The following is a 23877-nucleotide window of genomic DNA, read 5'->3' as shown; positions in this document are numbered from 1 at the left end:
AATTTACTTAAGAAGACGTAAAACTCCTTAGAGAAATCTCAATCTTCTTCATAAAACATAAAAACTCTCTTGTTTGCTCAGTGAGTCTTTCTGTCTGAAAATTGTTGAATAGTTTTTGTCTTCTCAGCTGTTTCGTCTTCGTCTTCGTCTTGTAGGAGGAACCTTGTTCTTCTAGACTTCTTCTTTTTCTTCTTCTTCTCTGAAATTCTTCGGTAAACTCTCTAACATATTAACGATGATGATCTTCTTTCGTTTTTATCCTTTGTGTTTGATTTTTGGGCATTACAATTTTAATCGTTTAGTGAATGTGAAATAATCTGAGGATTAAGTTAAGATCGAATTTTTCTGGTCCGTCTCCTTTCGTTTTTTCTTCAAAAATTGTTTTTTTTTTGTAGCTGCTAGATCTGCAGGTGTTCTTGTTGGGATGAATTCAAGTTCGATTCTTTGAATTTCCTTGTTTATTTGACTGATTACTAGTTTCAATTAGGTTGTGATTTGTGGATTAAGATGAAGGAATTTGTTGTTCTTTTGCTGTTTTTGTTGAATCTAAATTTACTAGAATTCTCAATTTTTGAAGAAACGTTCTTTGGTATATTGAGAGATGTTGAATGGCTTTGATATGATCTGTTTTGATGGTAATGAAGCTCTGTTCAACTTCAAACACCATGGTTGGAGGAGGAAGTGCTCAGAAGCTAACTACAAATGACGCGCTTGCATACCTTAAAGCTGTGAAGGATAAATTTCAGGATCAACGTGAAAAATACGACGAGTTTCTTGAGGTCATGAAGAATTTTAAGTCTCAGCGGTATAGTTCTTTCTCCTTTTATGTTTGGTTTTGGTCTTGGTCCGGATAATACTGAGAACTGATCTTTGAATTGCTTTTTGCGTTGTAGAGTTGATACAGCTGGTGTGATAACAAGGGTAAAAGAACTTTTCAAAGGGCACCAAGAGTTAATATTGGGTTTCAATACCTTCTTGCCAAAGGGTTTTGAGATCACACTCCAACCTGAAGATGGACAACCTCCACTAAAGAAACGCGTTGAGTTTGAGGAAGCAATTAGTTTTGTTAACAAGATTAAGGTAGTTTTACGTTATGTGCTAAAACTGTCCAATGAAAGTACCGCTTTTCCCTTTCCTACTCACTTAGATATTCACTCATTTGCAGACAAGGTTTCAGGGCGACGATCGTGTATACAAATCATTTTTAGACATTTTAAACATGTACAGAAAGGATAGCAAGTCCATAACTGAAGTCTACCAGGAGGTAGGCTCATTGATTGATACTCTTTTGTTTTGGTTATTCTGTACTTAGTTTAACATGTCTATCTCAGGTTGCCGTCCTATTTCGGGATCATACGGATTTGCTTGTAGAGTTTACTCACTTTCTGCCTGATACTTCAGCAACACCCTCTATTCATTCTGTGAAAACTTCAGCTCGCGACAGAGGGATGTCTCTGCCTGATAAGGTTCTTCTCAGACGTCTGTTTAATCCTAGAAATACTCATGTCTTTATGTTTGCTCTATTATCCGAGATCATTTGTTTGAGCATTGTTGCAGAAGGACCGGATCATTACTCCACATCCTGACCATGACTATGGTACTGAACATATGGACCGGGAGAGACCTATGAAGAAAGAAAATAAAGAACACATGAGAGGTAATAACAACGAAAATGAGCAGAGGGATGCCAGAGATTTGGAACCTGATAGCAAAAAAGAGCAGTTTCTCAACAAGAGGCAGAAAATACACATCAGAGGCGATGATTCTGCTGAAATTTCCAATCAAGTCAGGGAAGGGAATAAATTTTTTGGAGCGGTTCCTAGTTCATCTACTTATGATGAAAAAGGTGCCATGAAAAGTGGGTTCTCGTTTTTTGACAACTTATTTGAAAGATGATAAGGAGTGAGTTTGTTGTTTGCTATTCCGTATGTACTTAAAATTGTCTTATGTGATGTCAGGTTACAGTCAAGATCTAGCTATTGTCGATAGAGTAAAGGGAAAGCTTAATGCATCCGAGTACCAGGAGTTTCTACGTTGCCTTAATCTCTTTTCGAAAGAAATAATCAGCCGACCAGAATTGCAATCTTTGGTATGCATAAATAAAATGATTAAATTCTCACTGTGGCATTTGTTTGCAATAATTCATGAACATTTGTGCTTGTATCAGGTAGGAAATTTAATTGGAGTATATCCTGACCTCATGGATTCCTTTATAGAGTTTTTGGTGCAATGCGAAAAGACTGGTAACGCGGCAAAACTATGATTTTTCTCTTCCTACCTTCTTTGATTTTAGAAAAAAGACAGATTCTTAACCTTTTCAATCTTCTTGCAGAAGGACTGCTCTCTGGTATTCTGACTAAGAGTAAGTCTACTTATCTTTTGCAAGTTTACATGAATCTGATACTGAGTGACCGAGCCCTTTTCTGTATATTAAGTATTCATGAGTAGTGAACTACACAACTCCACTATTATGTTTGATCTTCTTTCCAGATATATATATATATATATTTCTAGTGCTGAAAAGAAAACAAATCCATTCTAAACTATACTGCAGAATCCTTGTGGAGTGAAGGCAAATATCCTCAACCATCACTGGACAATGATAGAGACCAAGAACATAAGAGAGATGACGGGTTTAGAGACAGAGATCATGATAAGGAAAGGCTTGAAAAAGCAGCTGCAAATCTGAAATGGGCAAAGCCAATCAGTGAACTAGATCTCTCGAACTGTGAACAATGCACTCCTAGTTATCGGTTACTTCCAAAGAATGTATGTGGCTGCAGCTTGTTATATGTGGATCTGCTATTCTTGAGTTCATCTTTTGTTTCATTAGTCTAATCACTAATGTAAGAGATTTTACTTTCTGTAGTACCCAATCTCTATTGCAAGCCAGAAGACAGAGCTCGGTAAACTGGTTCTTAACGATCACTGGGTCTCCGTCACATCAGGAAGTGAAGATTATTCATTTAGCCACATGCGCAAGAACCAGTATGAAGAGAGCCTCTTTAAATGTGAAGATGACAGGTTAGTTTGTTAACTTCTAATGGTGGACAGTTACGGATAGGAAACCCTGTATTTCATACTTTTTATAAAAAATGATTATTATCCTGTTATGGTGAGCTATTTTTATGGTCAAATTGTGAGTCATTATCTTGTTTTTTTTTTTTTGAATAGATATCTCTCTCTTTTTGCTTTAGGTTTGAGCTAGATATGCTATTAGAGTCTGTGAATTCAACTACAAAGCATGTGGAAGAATTACTGGCAAAGATTAACAGTAATGAACTGAAAACCAACAGCCCCATCCGTGTCGAGGATCACCTCACAGGTAATATAAGCTAGTGTAAAACAAAAAGCAGCATGAATGTTAAAACACTAGTAGCTGAGCTATTTTTGTTTATACATTTTTGATGGATTCCTTTGTTACTGTCTTTGTAGCTCTAAACCTAAGATGCATAGAACGTTTATATGGTGATCACGGGCTCGATGTGATGGATGTGTTAAAGAAGAACGTGTCTCTTGCATTACCTGTTATCCTAACACGTTTGAAACAGAAGCAAGAAGAGTGGGCAAGGTGTCGTTCTGATTTTGACAAAGTCTGGGCTGACATATATGCTAAGAATTACTACAAATCGCTTGATCATCGAAGTTTCTACTTCAAACAGCAGGATTCGAAGAGTCTCAGCATGAAAGGTTTGTCCATAACCTATTTCACACATTATTCTATTATATCAGGCTATGAAGTGACTTTGTGTAGTATATTTTCTCTGCAGCTTTGTTGGCAGAGATAAAAGAGATTACTGAAAAGAAGCGAGAGGATGATTCACTTCTTGCTTTTGCAGCGGGAAATAGACTATCCATTTCCCCAAATTTGGAGTTTGATTATCCGGATCCTGACCTGCATGAAGATCTCTACCAGCTGATCAAATATTCTTGTGCAGAAATGTGCTCTACTGAACAGTTAGATAAGGTAATGAAGATTTGGACAACCTTCGTGGAACAAATATTTGGTGTTCCTTCTCGCCCTCAAGGTGCTGAAGACCAAGAAGACGTTGTCAAGTCCATAAACCAGAATGTAAAAAGCGGTAGTTTAAGTGCTGGAGAGAGCGAGGGAAGTCCTCACAATTACGCTAGTGTTGCCGACTCTAGACGCTCAAATACATCTCAAAAAGCTAATGAACATAATCAGTTGGGGCAACCTAGTAATTCGGTGAGGAATGGCGCTGCTGTTAGGACTTCAGATGCCTTATGTGAGACTGCTCAGCATGAGAAAATGCTGAAGAATGTAGTTACGTCTGGTGAAAGGCCTGAAAGCAAACAAGCTGTTTCTATTGAGCATGTACAAGATTCAACTGCTCTCGCTGTGGATGGATTATTAGACCAAAGTAATGGAGGAAGCAGTATAGTACACATGACCGGTAACACCTCGAAATCTTGCTTACAAGTTCTCTTGGAATTTTTTATTTTCTTTGTCCAGTTAATGAAATTGTTTCCTCATTACTTGGTCAGGACATAACAATAATAATCTGAAGCCTGTGACCTGTGGAACAGAGTTGGAGTTGAAGATGGATGATGGAAATGGGCCAAAATTAGAGGTATAGTGTCAGTGAAGCACTTTTTAGTCCCATCATCTTATATATGTTGATTTGATACTGTCTGAGTAGATGATTCCATTTCAAATTTATGACCGGATATTGTTGATATGGAAAAATATCTCCCATTGTTTACACTTGTGCTTAGGTCCTTCATATGAAACTTAGGTAGCTTTAAAATTTTAAGTTACACACCCTTAGTTCTGTGTTAACCAAGATGTGGTACTGATAAACTTTGTCCCACAGGTTGGTAACAAGAGATTATTGTCAAATGGGATCTCAGTAGAAATAACAAGTACCCAAGAGTTGGTAGGGAATTCCAAAGTTGAAAGAGAAGAAGGTGAACTTTCTCCCAATGGAGACTTTGAGGAAGATAATTTTGCAGTTTATGAAAAAACTGGTTTGGAGACCACCAGCAAAGCGAATGATAATACTGGAAATAACATTAGCGGAGATAGAAGTAGAGAAGGGGAACCATCTTGTCTGGAGACAGGGGCTGAGAATGATGCTGAAGGTGACGAAAACGTCGCAAAATCATCAGAGGACAGCAGAAATGCATATGAGAACGGTGATGTTTCTGGAACGGAGTCTGGTGGTGGTGAAGGTCCGGAGGATGATTTGGATCGCAATAGTAAGGGAGAAAGCGAATGCGAGGCTGAAGGTATGGCTGATGCACATGATGCTGAAGAAGATGGGTCTGCCTTGCCCTTTTCAGCACGATTCTTACTGCATGTAAAGCCCTTAGCAAAGTATGTTCCTTCAACTATAGCTTTGCATGACAAGGAGAAAGACTCTTTGAAGAACTCCCAAGTCTTCTATGCAAATGATTCGTTTTACGTGCTTTTCAGGCTGCACCGGGTAAGAGCTAAGAATCATATACAGTTTGAAAAAAATATAAACAGTAAAATCTAAAGTACAAAGAGTTTTCACTAGCTAACTTTACGCAATTACTCTTGACAGATATTGTACGAGAGAATACTATCAGCAAAAGTTAACTCATCATCCCCGGAGGGAAAGTGGAGGACCTCAAATACCAAAAATCCTACTGATTCCTATGCCAGGTGAAGTTTGCTTTTTGTTGCAGAGGTTGTTTTTGTTTCTGGCATTCATGTGTTCCTTCTTATAAATTTCTTTTATGTGGAACAGATTCATGACTGCTCTCTACAACTTACTTGATGGTACATCTGATAATGCCAAGTTTGAAGATGACTGCCGAGCGATAATCGGGACTCAGTCGTATATTCTCTTCACATTGGACAAACTGATCCATAAATTCATCAAGCATGTGAGTTTTGGTCTTTGGTGTTTACTCTATGTATTCGCCTCTCTATCTTTACTTGCTTTTTACTAACCTATGTGTGGCCATTCTTCAGCTCCAAGGAGTAGCAGCTGATGAGATGGACAACAAACTTCTGCAGCTTTATGCATATGAGAAATCCAGAAGGCCTGAAACGATTTTTGATGCTGTTTATTACGATAATGCCCGTGTCCTTCTCCCTGATGAGAATATTTACCGTATTGAATGTGTAAGCTTTTGCACCATCTTACATAAACTACTTATATTCTGCAATGCACTGCTGATCAAGCTTTTGGACTCTGAAACTTCATGTGTATGCAGAGATTATCAACCCCAGCCAAACTCTCTATTCAGCTTATGTGCAACGGCCTTGATAAGCCCGATGTGACATCTGTATCCATTGACCCGACCTTTGCAGCTTATCTCCACAATGACTTCCTTTCCATACAATCGAATGCAAGGGAGGATCGCAGAATCTATTTAAATAGGTAACTGGAGAACATGAACAAATGACTGCCCCTTGATCTCTGAAACCTAGTGGGTCACTCATCAGATGCAATGCCATTTTTCGTTTTCTCCAGGAACAAGCGCAAAGTTTGTGGTAAAGATGAACAGTTATACAGCACAGATGGAGTTAAGATTAAAAATGGGTTGGAGTGTAAGATAGCCTGCGGTTCTTCAAAGGTAACACTTTTATCTCCTTCCCCTTTTCATGCTTACCGCTTATATGAGTATATCCATGAGAGACCAGCAGTTGAAAGCGCGTTTCTGAAATCTCTTACAGGTCTCGTATGTATTAGAAACAGAAGATTTGTTGGTGCGAGTTAAAAAGAGAAGAAAAACTGTGTGCTACAATGAGCATTCTTGGGTATGGCAAATGAGGTTACAATGTTACCAAACGAACTTCTTGTGACCAGACTGTAACAATCTGGAAGAAGGATACAGAAAAATACCAAATCAACTCAACTTGTTCATTCATTCATTCTCCAACTTAACAGAGACAAAAGTGGCAATTCTCCATTGTTGACTTCACCGGATAAAGCCAAATTGCATTCTCTTTGTTCATGAGAAGAAAGCAACAAAGGATTTGGCTTTTTGTTGTCTGTGACAGAAAAGAAACAAACCCCAAAAGGATGTTGTTACATATGTAAAGCTTGTCTTTTTCACTCACTTTGTGTAAAGTTTTGTATGTTGTAACATTTATCAAAAATTTCATTTTTTTTTTTTGGTATGTTATGTAGAAATGAGTCAAATGACCATAAAAGGTTTGACCTTTTCCATAAACGACGCTTCGGCCTCTTATAACTCTTTCCCTCACTTTAAAAAGATTCGATTTTTGACTGCAAATTTTGCCTAAAAAGAGAAATTCTTAAAGCAAATCGGAGAGACTCCGGCGATGGCGTTATCACGACTTTCTTCGCGATCCAACACTTTCTTAAAGCCGGCGATCACCGCTTTGCCCTCCTCCATCCGCCGTCATGTTTCCACAGACTCATCACCGATCACAATCGAAACCGCCGTCCCTTTCACATCGCATCTATGTGAATCGCCGTCACGCTCCGTCGAGACTTCATCGGAGGAGATCTTAGCCTTTTTCCGTGACATGGCTCGGATGAGGAGGATGGAGATCGCAGCAGATTCTCTTTACAAGGCTAAGCTGATCCGTGGATTCTGCCATTTGTACGATGGTCAAGAGGCTTTAGCGGTGGGAATGGAAGCTGCGATTACCAGAAAAGATGCGATTATTACATCGTATCGTGATCACTGTACTTTCATTGGTCGTGGTGGGAAGCTTGTTGATGCTTTCTCTGAGCTTATGGGAAGAAAAACTGGTTGTTCTCATGGTAAAGGAGGATCTATGCATTTCTATAAGAAAGATGCTTCCTTTTATGGTGGACATGGGATTGTTGGTGCTCAGATTCCATTGGGATGTGGTTTGGCTTTTGCTCAGAAGTATAATAAGGATGAGGCTGTGACTTTTGCCTTGTATGGTGATGGTGCTGCTAATCAGGGACAGTTGTTTGAGGCCTTGAATATTTCGGCTTTGTGGGATTTGCCTGCGATTCTTGTTTGCGAGAATAACCATTGTGAGTCTTTTTTGTTTTGTTAATTGTGTTTGTTTGGTGGAACTACTTGGATTATTTTGTGTTGATTTGGATTGTGTGATGTTTAGATGGAATGGGAACGGCTACATGGAGGTCCGCTAAGTCGCCAGCTTATTTCAAGCGTGGAGATTATGTTCCTGGCTTGAAGGTGAGACTTAGTTGTCTATTGGCATGATCTTGAGCGTTACAATGCTTTTGCTTTGATTATAGTTGATTGTCTCTGTTAATAGCTATATCATGCTTTAGTTGGTATAGAGGTTCCTTGTGTGCTTTAGACCGCTGGGTCGACTATGGAACAGTTTGGTAGTGAGGATAGGACAAACCTTAACAGTTATGTGTTCGGAAGTTATCAGCTGTAACTCTCTGAGAACTGCCAATGGAATTGCCTCCAAAGTGTCTATCTTTGTTGTTTGACAGAAGTTGTTTCATTGTTTTTATTACTTTACCCAATAGAATTGTATCCGTTGTTTTTCTGATTTGTGAGAGTGTGACCATGTTCTGCTTTGTTTTGTTTTCTAGGTGGATGGTATGGATGCACTGGCTGTGAAACAGGCGTGCAAGTTTGCCAAGGAGCATGCTCTCAAGAATGGACCTATTGTAAGTTTGCACAATGCTTTTATCTGTCAACAAACCTAATCAAGATTGACTCTGAGCATTTTATGTGAATTAAGAATTCAAAGAATCATTTATTGCTTGTATGTGTGATGCTACTTTGGTTGGGTCGAATGTTACATGTTGACTTCAGCTTCCAACTAATTTGCCTTCATTGCATTTTTGTCACCAACACATATGGGACAAGCATTTTGGATCTTGTGAATTCAATCACATAGCGTTGACATTTATTGGATTTTTAATCCATTCTCTACCTAGTGATTATGACCAACATACCATTGCCATTATTTGCACAGATACTTGAGATGGACACTTACAGATACCACGGTCACTCTATGTCTGACCCAGGAAGCACCTACCGTACTCGTGATGAAATCTCTGGCGTGAGACAGGTTAGTTCTTTGTTCATTTGTAAGACTACTGCTCCAACCATTGGCAATTTGAAACTCTTTTAATCTGTAAAATTTTCATCGGTGTGTTACCTTTAGGTGCGTGATCCAATTGAAAGGGTGAGAAAGTTGCTCTTATCTCATGACATAGCTACAGAAAAAGAGCTTAAGGTACTCTGTTCACCCCCTTCCCATTGCAGACAAAAGGCTTGAAAAATTTATACATACAAATACAATCATCATACTTGCCTATGCAAATGACAATATCCTCTTGACTTTAAAGGACATGGAGAAAGAGATAAGGAAAGAAGTAGATGACGCCGTAGCTCAGGCTAAGGTAATAATCTTAATTGTCTCCAGCTTTGTCTTTGATATATTTATCAAAGCATTTACTAATTCCTTGTCGTCTAACTTGTTTCAGGAGAGCCCTGTACCAGATGCATCTGAGCTATTCACAAATATGTACGTGAAAGACTGCGGAGTTGAGGTACTATTACATCCTTTTAACATAACATGTATTAGTTCTTTTGTAACCTTGTAGTATTAGTAGTTCTTTGCATATGAATCTAGAGATTTACGCATTTTCTACTGGTTGAAATTTGCAGTCATTTGGAGCAGACAGAAAAGAACTCAAAGTAACACTTCCATAAATCATTGCTTCCCAAGGAGATGATGGTTCAATAAATCGAAAGGCAAGGCTACACAAATCTTTTTAACTTCTACCAAAATATTTCTGGTTTTTTTCAAATTTTCATTTCAAGTGTAAAGCCATTGCTTCATCAGTTTGCCAACTTTTTTGTTCTCACGCTTTAACATTGTTATTGACACCACCAAGCAAGAAGCTTCAAACATCACTCTCTGTGAGAAAAGATCGAGAAATAACAAGAGAGTTGTTAAGAAAAAGATCATCAGCTTCTTTGTCTCAAGTAAAAAATGTCGACATGTGAGATTACAAAATCATCAAGAACCCGTGCTAAATTCGTTATCTAATAAAAAAATAAAATAAAAAAGGCAAAACCAACTTCTGCGTCGGTACCAATAAAAAACACATGAATAGTTATGTCTCCACCACCTAACTTGAATAATCTTTGCTTCTACTCTACAAGTCCCTTTCTCATCATCCCCCACATAAACACCAAATCCTATTGAATAGGTAAACTCTATGACGCCACTCACTCTCTTTTTCTAATACTTAAATTAGATTTCTTGTAACAACTAATCACTACTAGAGAACATTGATGGTTGATTCCTTTTTCCTTCGTTAACCAAACATTTGGTTCTCTCCATAAGCCAAAAGAAACCAATCTAACTTTTGCTTAGTTTAACTCTCTGTAAATTATTAGTTTGACAAGTCTATATCATCAAAATCGAATATGTTCAACGGAAATCTTCATCGTGTTCTCTTCTGATCTCCGAGAAAAAGTCCTTAAGAAAAATCGAGAAAGTGATACATAAATGAATATTATTGAAAAATGTTAATTTATATAATAAGATGCTACGTCTGACCATGAGCTGCACTACTCAACGGGAATATTCGGATTTAATTGGCTTGGTAGTCGCTACCAGCAGCCCAATAATATATACTAACACTAACAAGAGAACAAAAATTCAACTTTAATATCCTAATAAAATGTGCCGACAACAAAAACATACATATTTTCTAATGAAATTTCTGAGAAAACAGATTATGAATGATAGTCACGAGTTTTATTCGTCGGTGAAACCATAGTGTCATTTGTTTAAAAACTATCGTAACATTTTGATATTGATTTCTCTTAAAAAAAATTAGTACTAGTTTCTACACGATGCATTTAACTTTATACAGTAAATCATTGTTAAATGATTGAGACATGTGAGTGAATCTATAGTTTCCTTGTTTGGTTGTACAAAATCCAGTGCTTTTCTCTACCGTTTTGTTATGTAAAAGGAATTATTTCATTTTCCTTAACATTCTTTGGGAAAATATATATTCTTTATGACATATATACCTTGCTTGCCTGTAAAAAAATCTGATATTTATAGAATTATAGCAAAAATGATAGTATTACTTTATTTCTTTTCCAAAATAAACATTCCTGTGAAATATGTTACATCATTTGCTTATGCTTGCCAGTACGAAAATCTCTCATATCTTTTTTTTACAAAAATAAAACATTTTTCCACTGGCAAACAAACATTTATTAGCAAACATTTTCTGATTTTTCTTTCTTTCCAATGCCATATTTCATAAGCCATTACTACATTACAAAGCAAATAGGTGTGCAGAGCACGTGACAAATTGAGTTCTCATCGTTTAATCTCAACCGTCCAATCACCAAAAAGCGAATCATCCAGCTGTTTCCCTTGACCTTCACAGCTGGCACCGCCTTAATGGGTCAAGACAACTTCCAAAACCTTACCCTACACGTTACCACAGACGAACATTAACCCTCTTAAACTCACCTAAAATCTTGTAATTACCTTTTTGTTAATTACAGGTAATTAAGCTCTTAGGATTTGTTCTTGCAACACTTTCCCTTAACGACTAAGCCTTAATACCGTCTCACGCGTTTTTAATACGCGCGTGATACGCAATCTCCTAAATGAGGAAAACAAAATCATCAAGAATCAAAAAGTTAAAGGCAATAGACAATGAACAAAAAAAAAAAACATCTCTTTTATAACCAATCTTTCTTCTTCTTCTTCCTCTTTCCTTATCTCTCCATCTCTGTGGAGAGACACAAAACTTCAAAAAAGGAACATTCTTTTAGTTCTTTACTTAATCTTTCACAATGCTATATCATTAGCTTTAATCTTTTCTTTGATTCAAACGCGTTTTTTTAGTAATGTCGTCGCGTTTTTCTTTAACGGTGGTGTGTTTGATTGTTCTGTTACCGTTTGCCGTTGGAATACGGTTGATTCCGGCGAGGATCACGAGTGTCGGTGGCGGAGGAGGAGGAGGTAATGGGTTTAGTAAACTTGGTCCGTTCATGGAAGCTCCGGATTACAGAAACGGCAAGGAGTGTGTGTCGTCATCAGTGAACAGAGACAATTTCGTGTCGTCTTCTTCTAATGATCCTTCGCTTGTTCACATAGCTATGACTTTGGATTCAGAGTATCTCCGTGGATCAATCGCAGCTGTTCATTCTGTTCTCCGCCACGCGTCGTGTCCAGAGAACGTCTTCTTCCATTTCATTGCTGCTGAGTTTGACTCGGCGAGTCCTCGTGTTCTGAGTCAACTCGTGAGGTCGACTTTTCCGTCGTTGAACTTTAAAGTCTACATTTTTAGGGAAGATACGGTGATCAATCTCATATCGTCGTCGATTAGACAAGCTTTGGAGAATCCGTTGAACTATGCTCGGAACTATCTCGGAGATATTCTTGATCGAAGCGTGGAACGAGTCATTTATCTTGACTCGGATGTTATAACTGTTGATGATATCACAAAGCTTTGGAACACGGTTTTGACCGGGTCACGGGTCATTGGAGCTCCGGAGTATTGTCACGCGAACTTCACTCAGTATTTCACTTCCGGGTTCTGGTCAGACCCGGCTTTACCGGGTCTAATCTCGGGTCAAAAGCCTTGCTATTTCAACACAGGAGTGATGGTAATGGATCTTGTTAGATGGAGAGAAGGGAATTACAGAGAGAAGCTAGAGCAATGGATGCAATTGCAGAAGAAGAAGAGAATCTACGATCTTGGATCATTACCACCGTTTCTTTTGGTGTTTGCCGGTAATGTTGAAGCTATTGATCATAGATGGAATCAACATGGTTTAGGAGGAGACAATATACGAGGAAGTTGTCGGTCATTGCATCCTGGTCCTGTGAGTTTGTTGCATTGGAGTGGTAAAGGTAAGCCATGGGTTAGACTTGATGAGAAGAGACCTTGTCCGTTGGATCATCTTTGGGAGCCATATGATTTGTATAAACATAAGATTGAGAGAGCTAAAGATCAGTCTCTGCTTGGGTTTGCTTCTCTGTCGGAGTTGACTGATGATTCAAGCTTTTTGTGAGAGTTTTAAAAAAGTTTCATTCTTTTTTCATAAATCTTCTGTTGTATTACAGAGTTTACAAATATCATTGTTCAGGTGAGTGATTCTTTGATTGTCTGGTGTACAAAATCGATTTTAGAGAGGGAAGAGATATAGAGGCTGTGGAAAAGCCATTGATGACCCTTATTTTTGTTGAGAATTCTTTTGTCATTTTGGTGCTCTTGTTTCCAATCTTTTGTTCTGAATAAAACTCATCTTGAAGTGCCTATTGAAGTGGTTTAATCTAGTTTACTAGTTTGTTACTTGTACATACTCTGTTTTCTCATTATAAAACAATTTGATAGAGAATATTCACAACAAACTCTATCAATCTCCCATTCGTAATATGGTAACAGAGCCAATGCGTAATGTTGAGATACTTTCCATTCAAACCATTCAAGATTATGATCAATGGCAAGGTTTGTGATGACATTGATGACTTTTGACTCTTTGGGAATCTAAGCTTTTGGTATTGGAGAAGCAATTATAGTTGTTCATTTAACTCTTCCTAGTCTCCTCGCAATGTTATCAAACCTGGTCAACAAGGATAATAAATGTTTTCGTTTTCAAAACCATGAGTTACATGTCAAAGCACCGTCGTTTGAAAACTACTAATGGGCTAATTGTTAAGGCCCATGTACGGTTTTTTGTGGTTATCAAATCGGGTTCAGATTCAAGATCATTGGTTCATAACTATTTTCCGTGTGTAGTTGAGTTTCACCGCTGAGAAGAATCTATAGGGACCCTCACATCCACAGGTGTCCTGAGAAGAGGAGGCATAACATTTATTACACCAATTTTATATTCTTTTTAATTTACTACAATTAGTGTTTTTTTAATCAAATATTTTACTCATAAACAAGTACTTAGTACGCAAGTAGTAACAGTGTTATTTGTCTCTTGATCTCTCTCTTTGATTGCTTTGAAGTTATCACTTCCATATTACTACACTACTAATGGTCCCACCGACTCTTGTCTTCATTTCCGATCTGAGTCGGATCTAATCTCTTCTTCTTCTTCCTCGTGTTCATCTTTCTCTCTCTCTCTCACTCTTGTTAAATCTGCATTTAAGATTTTTTTCTGCTGAGTGAACCAAAATTATTTATTAGTTTTCATTATTGACAAGTCTTCCCCTTTTTTGTTCAAAGTCTTCAACTTTGAAAAGATATTGGTTTTTTTACTTTAGAGAACTGTTTGTCCACTGGAAGCAGCAAGCTTGAAAAAGGTGGATCATCATTGGGAATTTAACAACAATTTTGTGTTGTGGGTTATCTTCACTTTTCTGGTAAGATTTTAGATCCTCATTTTCACTTTCTCTTAGATTCTCTCTCTTCTTCAAAGTGAAGTTTGGTACTTTTTTTAATCATTGATGGAAGATTTGGGTCTTTCTTTTTCTTTCTTCAATTATTTGAAAGCTTGTTCATTTTTAAGTACACACTAGTACTGTCCATAAGAATCTGAGTTTGCTCACTAAGAGGGTTTAGAGAATTACAAAAGGAGAAAGTGAAAGTAGCTGCTAGATCTTTCTTTAGTTCAAATATAAATGGCTTTGGTTGATTCAAATTTCCTTGACTTTGTGTGAATTAAGGTTCTTGTACTGAACATTAATGGGGGATATGCAAGTTGGTGTTGCCACTATTGACGATAAGGTAATTTCACTGTTCATCCATCTGACTAGTCTCTGTGTTTGTGAGATCTTCCAAGTTCTGGACTTGATTTGGGGGGTATTGATTTTTCCATGGTTTAGGGATTTTATGGCTTGATGGAGGATAATCCGGTAAACGCGGTGGCTTCATCGAATCCGAGCCTGCAAGTGTCGGTTTCATTTGGTAGGTTTGAGAATGATTCACTTTCATGGGAGAAGTTCTCAGCTTTCTCTCCAAACAAGTACTTGGAGGAAGTTGGAAAGTGTGCTACTCCAGGATCAGTTGCTCAAAAGAAGGCTTATTTTGAAGCTCATTATAAGAAGATTGCTGAGAGGAAAGCTGAGATCATTGATCAGGAGAAACAAATGGATAAAAATGCATCTTTTAGATCTATTGTTTCAGATCAAGGGAGTGTGGAACGCGAAAATGGCGGGTTGGTGGTAGATTCTGAGGTTGATGATGGATCTAATGGGCAATTTACTTGTGATGAAGATAAACATGTGACTGACATTGCTGCTGAAGTGAATGAACTGAGTTTTGATGAGAGTAATGAAGAAACAATCGTTGTCAAGGAATGTCAAAGCTCGGTTGATCAGGTGAAAGAAGAAGTCAAGGATACTGTGGATAGTCCAGTGTTGGAGAAATCAGCAGAGATTGGTCTTATGGATAAGAAATCAGAAGTGGTCGTCCATACACAGGAGAAACCAGAAGAGGTTTTACAAGTGGATGAGAAAGAAGAGACAGAAGTAAGAGAAGAAGTGAGAGACAACATTTCATTACCAAATGATACTGAGGATACAAATGAAACGCCAATGAAGGTGGTGAAGAAAGAGAAAAAGCCTAATCTAATCAAGAAGAATGATGGAAATGTGCGGATTAATCCTACGAGAGGCTCTCCTAAGGTAAAGTTTTCAAGTTCTTCGGATGTGTTTAGTTCTTGTGTGTGATTGTGTCTTCATTTTGGTTTTCTGAAACGCTCTATCACTTTCTTGTCTACAGCCTAATCAGGTGACGAAGAAACCGGAAACTAACAAGATTGTAAGGAAAACTCCACCGAGCAAGGAAATCAGAAACATGATGAAGGCAACAAAGAAACCAGCTACACCAATCTCAAAAGCCCCACAAGGGTTTTCAGCTCCAAGAGTGTACAAGCCAGCTCCACAAAAAACTTCATTGTCTACATCTCACTCTTCGATGAAGAAGGAAAAGGTCTCGCCTTTACTGAGTAAAAAACAAACCGCTCCAAAGTCATTGCATATCTCTATGAATCTGGATCCACCTGCTTCCGATCCTACTGCTCTTACAAGCACTAGAAAATCATTGATTATGGAGCGAATGGGAGATAAAGACATTGTCAAACGTGCATTTAAATCATTTCAAAAGAGTTTCGACTTCAAGTCTTCTGACGATGTGATAAACACAGCAGTAAAGCAGGTACAGTAGTATCAAGTAATGTTTTGTAGTTCACCAATTGTGAAAGATTATCCACTGATCATCTACTTAAAAACCAGAATCCTGCAAAGCCAACTAGTATTCCATCAGTAGCTACTCGTCAGAAGGAAAATGGCAGGTATATATATACTCATGGGACATGTGGTCCTTTGCTTGGTTTACTGATACGCAGCATCTCATGTTTTGAGTCCTAAAAGTTTGGTTCTTGTCCTAAAAAAGCAGGCCTACAAAAGCAAGTAGCATGGAGAAGAGAAGTGGTACTACCGCCTATCGTTCTCCATCTCATGGACTCAAAAGCAATGAGACCACTGAGAAACAAAAGAAGGAGGTAATATCTCATGACCAAACCAAACATGGAGGTTTACTCTAACATTCTCTGCGTACTCACGCTAATACTTTCTTTACGGTGTTCAGCTTTCCAAGTCTGGTGCAAGACCTGTAGAGAAGACAGGCTTGCAGAAGAACCCAAAGGTTTACAAAGTTTTTCACTTTTTGAGTCCCGGAAGAGATGTTCTGGTCTCATTTCCTTTCTTTTGTTCAACAGGCAGGCGGAGTGATTGATGTCAAAACCCGGAGGGACTCTCTTAATCCGAAAGCAAAACCTGTGCAGGGTTCTCTTCCAATGCGGACCTTACCGAAAAGCAGTTTAGACAAGGTTTTATGATAGTTATATCGATCCGGTTTTTAGTCTAATCTTCTGGCAAAGATCGCCACCAATGTTGTTTCATCAGTCTTGAGGTAAAGAGCCAATGATCTTGTTGTTATATAGAAAAGTCTCTAGTTGCCAGTATTTAGTTGTGGAAGGAGTAATAAGAGTAAGAAGAGATGGTTAGATTTTTCAGTTTCCTATGTATGTGTATAGAACCCAATGATTATGTTGTTCTGATAATAGACGTGTATTGATTCAATCTTGTTAATGTTCAGCAGATAATTTACACAGTTATTCTACAACCCCATTAGATAGAATTGTAGGTTCTGCAGTTTCTTCTGATGATGTTTTAGTGTTACCATTATGGGATTGATCTTTTATCTTGAGTTGGCTCCACTGATTTCTGGAGCTTTCACTATGCCAAGCAAATTGTGAGAAAGCTGAGCTACATTTTCCAAGAACTGAATGATGCTGGACATGTTTGGTCTGATAGCTGCAACCAGATGCGAACAAAGGAAGCCGAGCAAAACTACTGCCAGTTGCTCCTCTGGGACCTGGGTAGGCTTGAGTCTCTCATCAAGCACCTGCAGTATATCTCCTTTCAATCAATAAGACCCGTTTCGCTCGGCAATGATGTTCGTGGCAATATCTTCGTGGCAATATCAGTCTTCCGACTTAGTCTCCAGAATGAACACTCCAAATGCGAATTCATCAGAGCTTGTGCTTTCTTTCTCTGTTTTTGAGAGCTTTGGTGAAATATATCCAAATGTACCTTAACGAGAAAAGTAAGTAGAGGAGGGTTTAGACACACGAATAGGATGTAGTAGCATTAAGCTGTTCTTGGAGCTATCATAGTCAATCCAAACATACGTAAAATTTCACCTGACTAGATCAAGGTTCTTGATAGTAGCATCATCTTTGAGGTAACCAAAGCGTATTGATGTTTCTCAGATATTAAGCTATTGATGTTAATAGCAACATGGTTGAAATCTGTGTCATCAGTTACTTGATTTTGGAATGCGTCATCAGTTACCAATAAGTGTGGTCTTAGGGAAAAGTAAAGGAGAAAGAGAAGTCAGTTCCATCTGGTGAGTCCTTGAACCGTAAGGTGAAGTTGTAGAACACTTGACCAGCAGGGAATGTGGCGAAACTCGTCAAGCAGAACAAGCAATCGCATTTAAGATCCTCGCCATCACCTGAGTACTAATGTTGTTCAACATGAGAAAAATCAGTAGACACATGGTGGATCTTTTTTGCTTTTCAACAACCTTTCATTGACTTCTTCGTTTGTCTTTATCAACTCTAAACCTAAAAATTCCAGAATTTAAGACATGGCAAGAAATGAAAAAGAATAGAATATTCATGAATCTTGACCTTACTGCTCCTGAGAAATTTGTACAAGGTCTTAATTTGTTTCCTCCACAGATTTTAGGTTTGGTGAAAAAAACTGAAAATGTAACCAAAGTTTGATACTGAAGAAAATATCCTAGAAACAATACTGGTTCATAATATGAAGTTAGTGTCAAACTGCAAAACAAAACTCGGACTATCAATCTTATCAACACTTCAAAAAGTTTTTTAGGCAAAAAAATATAATCAATACCCAAACGATTCTATTATTTACAACCAAGCAAATCATTTCTCCTCTAACAATATGATCATCAAGATTCAAAATGGTCTTTGCAAACTCACATATCGGAATCTGATCCACCAGAATCACTTCTTGATCTATCCGACATGAAATTCGGAGGCAAGACCGGAAACTTCACTGCATTCCTCTGCTGAGGACTCCCCATTGATGCCCTCCTCTGCAAATTCCTTGCGATCTCAACGCATACTTTATCAACCATTGCAAGAAAATCTCTAACAATAACAAACAAATGAAGTGGATTCTTTCCTTTCACAGCTCCTGCTTGGTAATACTCTGTTGTTCTCTTCACAAGCTCCAACACTTTCTTCTCTTCTTCTTTCGCTAACTTCACTTCTTCCTCAACCGAATCAAGAAACTCATTCATCTTCTTCACAAACCTCTCTCCTTCTTTGTTATCTCCTTCGCTCTGCGCTAACACTCGTCTAGCATCTTTCGCTCTAGCCGCAAGAGCCAAGCACGTTGCAGCAACGGTGTCATAGTCTATAGCTGCAGCGTTCTTAACATTGGTGAACTCAGAACTTAACCCTCCAACAACAGGTAAACCGAGTCTAAGATACTCCTTCTCTTGTTCTTCCTTCGATATAACCTCGGAGATCGAACTGCTGCTGCTACGGCTAAAGCTACGGTTAGTCCTTCGGTTAAGCACACATCGCTTCCCCTCTGATCTAACCACTTCTTCCACAACAAAGTTAAGCAAAGTAGTCTTCCCATCAACACTCTTCACATCGGAAAGCTTCAAAAGCGCGGTGAGATTAAAAGCTTGAGCATCTCCTCTAGCTGTTCCTGCATTCATTCTGTTTCCAGATTTCAGAATCGCTTCCAATAGCTTCACGAACAAGCCACGTGATCTAAGCTCTGTACAAGCTAAGTCCAACGTCTGGAGAGATTTGTTATGGTTTGAGATCTCTGGATAGTAATTAGCTCTAAAGAGTAACGCGTTAAGACGAGTGAACGCACAAGGCACTGCCTTTAGAAGATGAAACAAGAACGATTCAGCGTCTGCGAGCATTTTCGTGTCACCGTCAAATTGGAGAATCGCTGATTGTTCTTCTTTCGTTGGAGCTATTCTAGAGAGCCTCTCTAGTGTATCTGGATGAAAATCGTGACCTTCCATTAACGATTCCACAAGCTCGTCACGAGTCATTCCTAAGGATTTGAGCACAATTGCTGTGTTCTGAGACTTTCTCGGGTCAAGTATAAAAATCTGGGTCGGTGAGGCTGAGCTAGGCTTTTTATCACCGCCGTCGTCTGGAGATTTCTTTCCGACCGCCACGTAGCCGAAGAGAGCCTCCATTAGATCGCCATCGAAACTAAAGGAAGAAGAAGAAACCAAAATTTGTAAAGTTTTGATTTTTATCTGACTAAACCCTAAAATTGAAAGATTTGAGTCCTTATGGATCTAAAGATGTCTGTACCTGAATGAGCCACGATCGATTTTGTCCCAAACCATGGAATGATCAGAATCAGGATTGACTTTATCCCAATGTAAAGGCTTGAGCTTTACCTGACCATTTGAACCTTCCCCTGAAGATGATCCTCTAGGAGCCGGTGGTGGTTTTTTTGAAGCCGATGATGACAAAGCCGCTGTCTTTTTCAACGGTGGAGGTGGCGGCGGAGATGGACCATTCTTAGGCTTAGGAGGAGGAGGAGGAGGAGGTGTTGCACTCTGCTTCACCGGAATTGGCGGTGGAGGTGGCTGTGGCGGAGACGGATCTGATTTGACGAATTCAAAAGAATCAGTCTTGACAAGAGGAGGATGAGTGGTGGTGGTGGTGGCATTTCGGTCATTATCGTTGTGAATTACACTATGAGAAGTCGATGATCTTCCTCTGAGAAGAGGAGTCTCCGTCACCGGTCCAGATTTCTTCTTATTCTTTGAGTAAATCACATTCTTCTCTTCGTCGTCTCCGTAAACGATCTCTTTCTTAAAGCTTCCACTTTTATTGTCTCTCTGACTCTGTAACTTTCTCCAATACAACACATCGAGACCATTCTCATCTAGAATCAAACCCTTTACGTTTCCGCCGAATCTAGTGAACCCTTCGCGAGCTAAAGCCGCTTCCGCCAACGGAGGAACCGGTGGTGGGAGGGTGTTCTCAAAACCGCCGACTCTGTTTCTCCTTCGCCGCCACTTATGAACGAGGAAGAAGAACACGGCAGCTACAAGTAAAGTGCTTGCTGCTGTTATAAGCACAGCCCTCAAGATCTTTCCTCTGTCCGATGAAGAAGATGGTGGGTTTTCCGGCGGTGATAGAACCGGAGGTGGAACTGGAGCGGTGATTGTGTCATTTGGGAAAAATGTTTCGATGTTTCGAGGAGAATCGGATTGAGAAAATGATTGATTAGGGAAAAAGAGGATTAGGGATAAGAAAATTAGGGTTAGATGAGGAAGAAACGGTGGCCATGGCTGCATCAACATGGCAGCCATGGAAGATTAACTCATTTGCAGAAAATTGAGGATTCAATGAAAAAGGTAACGTCTTTTGGTTTTGTTTGTTTCAATTTCGGTTTTTTAGAAAATCTGTAAAAGGAAGTAAATCTTGAATCATTGAAATGTTGTTTCTTTAATTGTGGGTTTTGAGTTTTCTTTGGGGGTTTTTGGTATTTTGGGTTGTTGACGTCGTCGTCGCCTGTAAGAGCAGAGTAGTTGTTGATCTGTTGATCTGTTCTATAAGAAATTGCGTATGTGTTTGAAACTACGGAAATACCCTTCGTAGTGGAGTTAAAGAATAGATAGTAGAGAAGGATGTTTTAGTCTTTTCACGAGATTTTCAAAATCTTCCTCTCAAAGACTGGGTGCTTGTTGTGCCGTGAACTAAGTTTTGGCTGGTGGGGTTGACCTTATCTTTGACTTTGGTTCTTTTTTATTTTATTCAATAAATGAGTTTTAGCTTATAAAATGGCGTTTGGGGATTAAAGTAAAAATGTAGAATAAATTCGTGAATAGTGTGTTTCGGTTTCTCTAATACTCCCTCCGTTTCATAAAGAGTGTCGTTTTAAGGTTTTATTTCTGTTTCACTAAGAGTGTCGTTTTAGGTTTTCAATGCAAAATTTAATGATTTTTTATGTTTTATGACTATTAGTATTCTGCAGATTGTTTTACTATTGGGCAGATTATGTTTAGGTATATAGTTAATGATGTTTTTGTTTAGAAAAAACAAAAAATTTAATGTTTTCTTAATCTGTGTACAAAACTTTAAAATGACACTCTTTGTGAAACAGAGGGAGTAATATACTTATCTTAAAAATGCATTATTTTGTCAGACAGACTCAAATGCTACCGGATCTTTCGAGCAATATATAAATATGATGGTGTATTACGAATTCAAAACTTTAAAACAAAAGTTGAAAATACTACCACAAAACGTATGAATTAGAAGAATATGAACGAAGGTTTTCTGGGGATGTGCCTTTAGTCAAGTGGTTAAGTCCACTTGACTCCGCCTTCCCCACCGGAGTTCGACTCCACTAAATCGTATTACGGATTGGCTATGGATCGGATCTTATCGATCCAAAGATTTAAAAAAAAAAAAAAAAAAAAAAAAAAAAAAACGAAGGTTTTCTTGGAAAATGGGAAGATGTGAACGTGTGTGAGTGTGTAACTAAAGGTAAGTCAGAGAATTTAGAAAGTTTCTTTTAATTTGGTAAGCTATAATGAAGGAAACAACCCCTAAAATTCGTAATTAATAGTAAGTAATTTAATACTTAATGGCCCCTCGTTAACTTTAATACTCGACGCGGTATTATTACACTCATTTAATTTAAGGAAAAAAGATACCTAGCTACATGAAGTATGCGACAATACATGGCGACACATCCGAAGTTTAAAAATGTATCCCTAACTACACAAACTATATGTATCACATGCCCACATATACGAACTATATATAGTCATGTCGCCAATATCACGAACATTTTTTTCCGGTACACTTTTCGCCGGAATCCGGCATTGACCAGTTTGACCGGCGTTGACCAACATAAATATTTAAAAAAAAAAATTTAGTTTTTTAATATTTAGAAAATTATGCTATTGAATCATTTATAATATTGTATAATTAAAAATATATATACAATATTCAATATAAAAATATTTTGTATATATATTCAATGCATTGATTTTTATAATTAGTTAGTTTCAATAATTTCAAAACTAAACTAAAAATAAAACAAAAACCAATTAGGTAAAATAATTATAAATAGAAAATTTTAAATACTCTCTAGTCTAAAGTTTTTTTAATAATATGTCGTTAATTTTACAAAAATTTTCTAAAAACTAATTTTTTTTTTTTTGAATATTTATTTTCGTGATGTTGGCGACATGATACATATAGTTCGTATATGTGGGCATGCGATACATATAGTTTATGTAGTTAGGGATACATTTTTAAACTTCGGATGTGTGGCCATGTATTGTAGCATACTTCGTGTAGTTAAGTTTCTTTCAAAATAAAAATTTACCTATTCTAACTATTACACATGTCTTTTTAAATGTAAAAATTATCTTTTGATCACTGTAACCAGTTTTAGTTTTTTCAAACAAACACATACAAATATTTAAAATAAACAATTACTCTAAAATTGTAATGAATCAGACAGATAATAAATGTCAGTTGCAAATTTTCTATAAAAAACCAACAAAATAATCTCACTTAATATATATATATATTATAATTTTTACAAACACAAAAGTAAATACATAATATATTTTAAAACCCATTATTTAAAAAAAATATTTTCCTAAAATATGAAACCCCGCACGTACGTGCGGTTGAGGATCTAGGTTTAATACTTTAATACTCGACGCGGTATTATTACACTCATTTAATTTAACAAGTCTTCTATTAAAGCGAAGCAAAATAAATCCGATTTTGTGTTTTTTTTTTTTCTTCTTCCACGAAACTTGTCTACCGGTCAACTCCATCATTCCCAACCAAACCGTTTTCTCCGTCAAAGCGGATGTGCCTGCTTCTTCTTAGTCAAACTTGTAGACTTTTTGTTCCCTCTCGATTCTCAGAAACTCTCTATCAACTTTAGAGTCTAGACTTGTAATATGATGAATTGTGACTATAGACTATAATTTATTAGTATGTTTTTCTATAAGCAAGATAACGTATCTTTTCCGTCAATATAATTATATTAGACTAGGCTTACCAACTATATACTCAATCGGAAATTCTTAAAGCAATTCTCTCTACTTTCCTTTTCTTTTTAACAATTTTCTCTATGAAAAAATAATGTTTATGGAAAAAAAATTTGGAAACGGGTTGTATCTTTTCCTCGAACGTTCAAGAATTTTAAAAGGCCGTTTGAATGGTTTTGACTTGATTCGTCAAGAACTAGAAACGGTATTGATATAACTGGAGTCCTGCATGAGAGACCAAAAGTTTCAGAACCCTAATTGGAGTCACGGAAGGTTCCACATTGACAGTTTTGTTTCCTCAATTTCATTTGCAATCAATTTCTTTCTAACACGT

The 23877-nt window shown here is 37.7% G+C and overlaps 6 protein-coding genes across 10 annotated transcripts; 4 read left to right on the top strand and 2 right to left on the bottom strand.

The window, feature by feature from the left end:
* Positions 1-11: 11 nt before the first annotated feature.
* On the top strand, positions 12-7114 carry LOC9329392 (paired amphipathic helix protein Sin3-like 3). 4 transcript variants are annotated; one of them, XM_021011663.1, is made up of 22 exons: positions 12-212; positions 645-805; positions 894-1080; positions 1166-1264; positions 1332-1466; positions 1558-1858; positions 1959-2089; positions 2168-2243; positions 2333-2362; positions 2555-2769; positions 2870-3024; positions 3198-3325; positions 3436-3690; positions 3771-4415; positions 4507-4592; positions 4836-5447; positions 5550-5650; positions 5736-5874; positions 5963-6115; positions 6208-6374; positions 6468-6570; positions 6671-7113. In XM_021011663.1, exons 2-22 carry the CDS (start codon positions 666-668, stop codon positions 6797-6799), a joined length of 3987 nt encoding a protein of 1328 aa, XP_020867322.1. In that variant the 5' UTR covers positions 12-212; positions 645-665; the 3' UTR covers positions 6800-7113. The 4 variants fall into 4 exon arrangements, with proteins under 4 accessions (XP_020867322.1, XP_020867323.1, XP_020867324.1 ...); XM_021011664.1 differs by having other exon boundaries at positions 39-212; positions 1558-1846; positions 6671-7111; XM_021011665.1 differs by lacking the exon at positions 12-212 and having other exon boundaries at positions 639-805; positions 6671-6768; positions 6885-7114.
* Positions 7115-7156: 42 nt separating this feature from the next.
* LOC9329391 (pyruvate dehydrogenase E1 component subunit alpha-2, mitochondrial) lies at positions 7157-9846 on the top strand. The gene is made up of 8 exons (XM_002893284.2): positions 7157-7973; positions 8060-8139; positions 8511-8588; positions 8900-8995; positions 9092-9163; positions 9276-9329; positions 9414-9479; positions 9598-9846. The coding sequence occupies exons 1-8, from the start codon at positions 7283-7285 to the stop codon at positions 9640-9642; spliced, it is 1182 nt and encodes a 393-aa protein (XP_002893330.1). The 5' UTR covers positions 7157-7282; the 3' UTR covers positions 9643-9846.
* A 1803-nt stretch (positions 9847-11649) lies between these two features.
* On the top strand, positions 11650-13234 carry LOC9329390 (probable galacturonosyltransferase-like 8). The gene has a single exon (XM_002893283.2). It carries the CDS (start codon positions 11818-11820, stop codon positions 12985-12987), a length of 1170 nt encoding a protein of 389 aa, XP_002893329.1. The 5' UTR covers positions 11650-11817; the 3' UTR covers positions 12988-13234.
* A 456-nt stretch (positions 13235-13690) lies between these two features.
* LOC9326673 (protein WVD2-like 7) lies at positions 13691-17046 on the top strand. Of its 2 annotated transcripts, none has more exons than XM_021011667.1 (8): positions 13691-14290; positions 14594-14654; positions 14753-15553; positions 15651-16085; positions 16163-16221; positions 16326-16431; positions 16518-16574; positions 16648-17046. In XM_021011667.1, exons 2-8 carry the CDS (start codon positions 14613-14615, stop codon positions 16765-16767), a joined length of 1620 nt encoding a protein of 539 aa, XP_020867326.1. In that variant the 5' UTR covers positions 13691-14290; positions 14594-14612; the 3' UTR covers positions 16768-17046. The 2 variants fall into 2 exon arrangements, with proteins under 2 accessions (XP_020867326.1, XP_020867325.1); XM_021011666.1 differs by having other exon boundaries at positions 13911-14290; positions 16323-16431.
* Positions 17044-17778, bottom strand: LOC110225253 (L-type lectin-domain containing receptor kinase V.9). Its single transcript, XM_021014512.1, is given in 5 exon segments — positions 17044-17132; positions 17135-17336; positions 17525-17551; positions 17553-17598; positions 17759-17778. Coding segments are annotated over 5 exon segments (384 nt in total).
* Positions 17779-18239: 461 nt separating this feature from the next.
* Positions 18240-21145, bottom strand: LOC9326672 (formin-like protein 4). Its single transcript, XM_002890564.2, has 2 exons — positions 19819-21145; positions 18240-19713 (listed from the first exon to the last, which is right to left on the bottom strand). The coding sequence occupies exons 1-2, from the start codon at positions 20829-20831 to the stop codon at positions 18441-18443; spliced, it is 2286 nt and encodes a 761-aa protein (XP_002890610.1). The 5' UTR covers positions 20832-21145; the 3' UTR covers positions 18240-18440.
* Between the last annotated feature and the right edge of the window lie 2732 nt (positions 21146-23877).

The sequence above is a fragment of the Arabidopsis lyrata genome, assembly GCF_000004255.2.
Source record: "Arabidopsis lyrata subsp. lyrata unplaced genomic scaffold ARALYscaffold_1, whole genome shotgun sequence".
Taxonomy (NCBI): Eukaryota; Viridiplantae; Streptophyta; class Magnoliopsida; order Brassicales; family Brassicaceae; genus Arabidopsis; species Arabidopsis lyrata.
Note: the sequence above shows the minus strand (reverse complement) of the source record. Positions and strands in the feature narration are given on the sequence as shown.